Source organism: Myotis lucifugus, unplaced genomic scaffold (genome assembly GCF_000147115.1).
Source record: "Myotis lucifugus unplaced genomic scaffold, Myoluc2.0 scaffold_273, whole genome shotgun sequence".
NCBI classification, from domain to species: Eukaryota; Metazoa; Chordata; class Mammalia; order Chiroptera; family Vespertilionidae; genus Myotis; species Myotis lucifugus.
Window position 1 is genome coordinate 28,125 of NW_005871321.1, and position 816 is coordinate 28,940.

The window sequence follows — 816 nt, forward strand, 5'->3', positions numbered from 1 at the left end:
CTGGTCTCGAGGTCAGGGACCCAAATTAGACCTGAGCTTGGAGGCTTTACCTGGCCTGACCTTTTGGGAAAGGAGGGAAGGTTTTGCTAATGGCATTTGCCAAACGCTCACCAATTGTGTCACAGCAGGTCCCCAGGGCCCTGCCCACAGCTCATTATAAAGGTCACCGCACCCCTCAGCCACCAGTACCTCGGACTCTAGCCACATCCTGGTCTTGCCATGGCGCTGCCCTGGGCCCTTGCAGTCTTGAGCCTTCTTCCCCTGCTGGACGCCCAGAGCCCAGCGTGTCCCAATTTCTCGGTGCCCATCACCAATGCCTCCCTGGACCAGGTGGGTGCCTGGGCCCTGAGCGCCGTTGGAGCTGTCTCCCTCTCTGGACTCCCTTCCCCTGCGGGCTTGTGGTCAGCCTCTCCTGGGCGCTGGGGTGAGAACCAGGCCAGCCTCCAGCGGTGGTCCTCTGCCTCCAAGCTCAGAGCCTCCTTGCAAAGTCCCTCAGCAGGGCAAGGTGACTGGGTGGGGGCCACCAGGGCGAGGGTGGGGGGGTGGAAGCAGGGGCATCAGTGAAGGCTGATTTCTAGAGTGAGCTCCAGCAGCCCCACCCCTCCCCCGGGCCTCTGTCTCCTGATTTGCAAAGTGGAAAGACATGCCAGAGTCTCCTCCCAGCTGACTATCAAGGATTAAGCTCTCAGTCTCTATCACCTGCTCCTGGCTTCTCCTCAGATCTCTGGCAAGTGGTTTTATATCGCCTCGGCTTACCGCTTACCCGAGTACAAGAAGGAAGCTAGCGAAATCCATGCATGCTTTCTTTTACTTCAC

At 59.1% G+C, this 816-nt stretch overlaps 1 protein-coding gene across 1 annotated transcript in view; it reads left to right on the forward strand.

The window, feature by feature from the left end:
• Positions 1 to 208: 208 nt before the first annotated feature.
• Positions 209 to 816, forward strand: part of LOC102425061 (alpha-1-acid glycoprotein-like) — a 3,696-nt gene continuing 3,088 nt past the window's right edge. The window contains exons 1-2 of the mRNA XM_023763050.1: positions 209 to 330; positions 721 to 799. Coding sequence (XP_023618818.1) covers positions 220 to 330; positions 721 to 799 — 190 coding nt within the window. The 5' untranslated portion in view covers positions 209 to 219. The remainder of the gene's footprint in view (positions 331 to 720; positions 800 to 816) is intronic.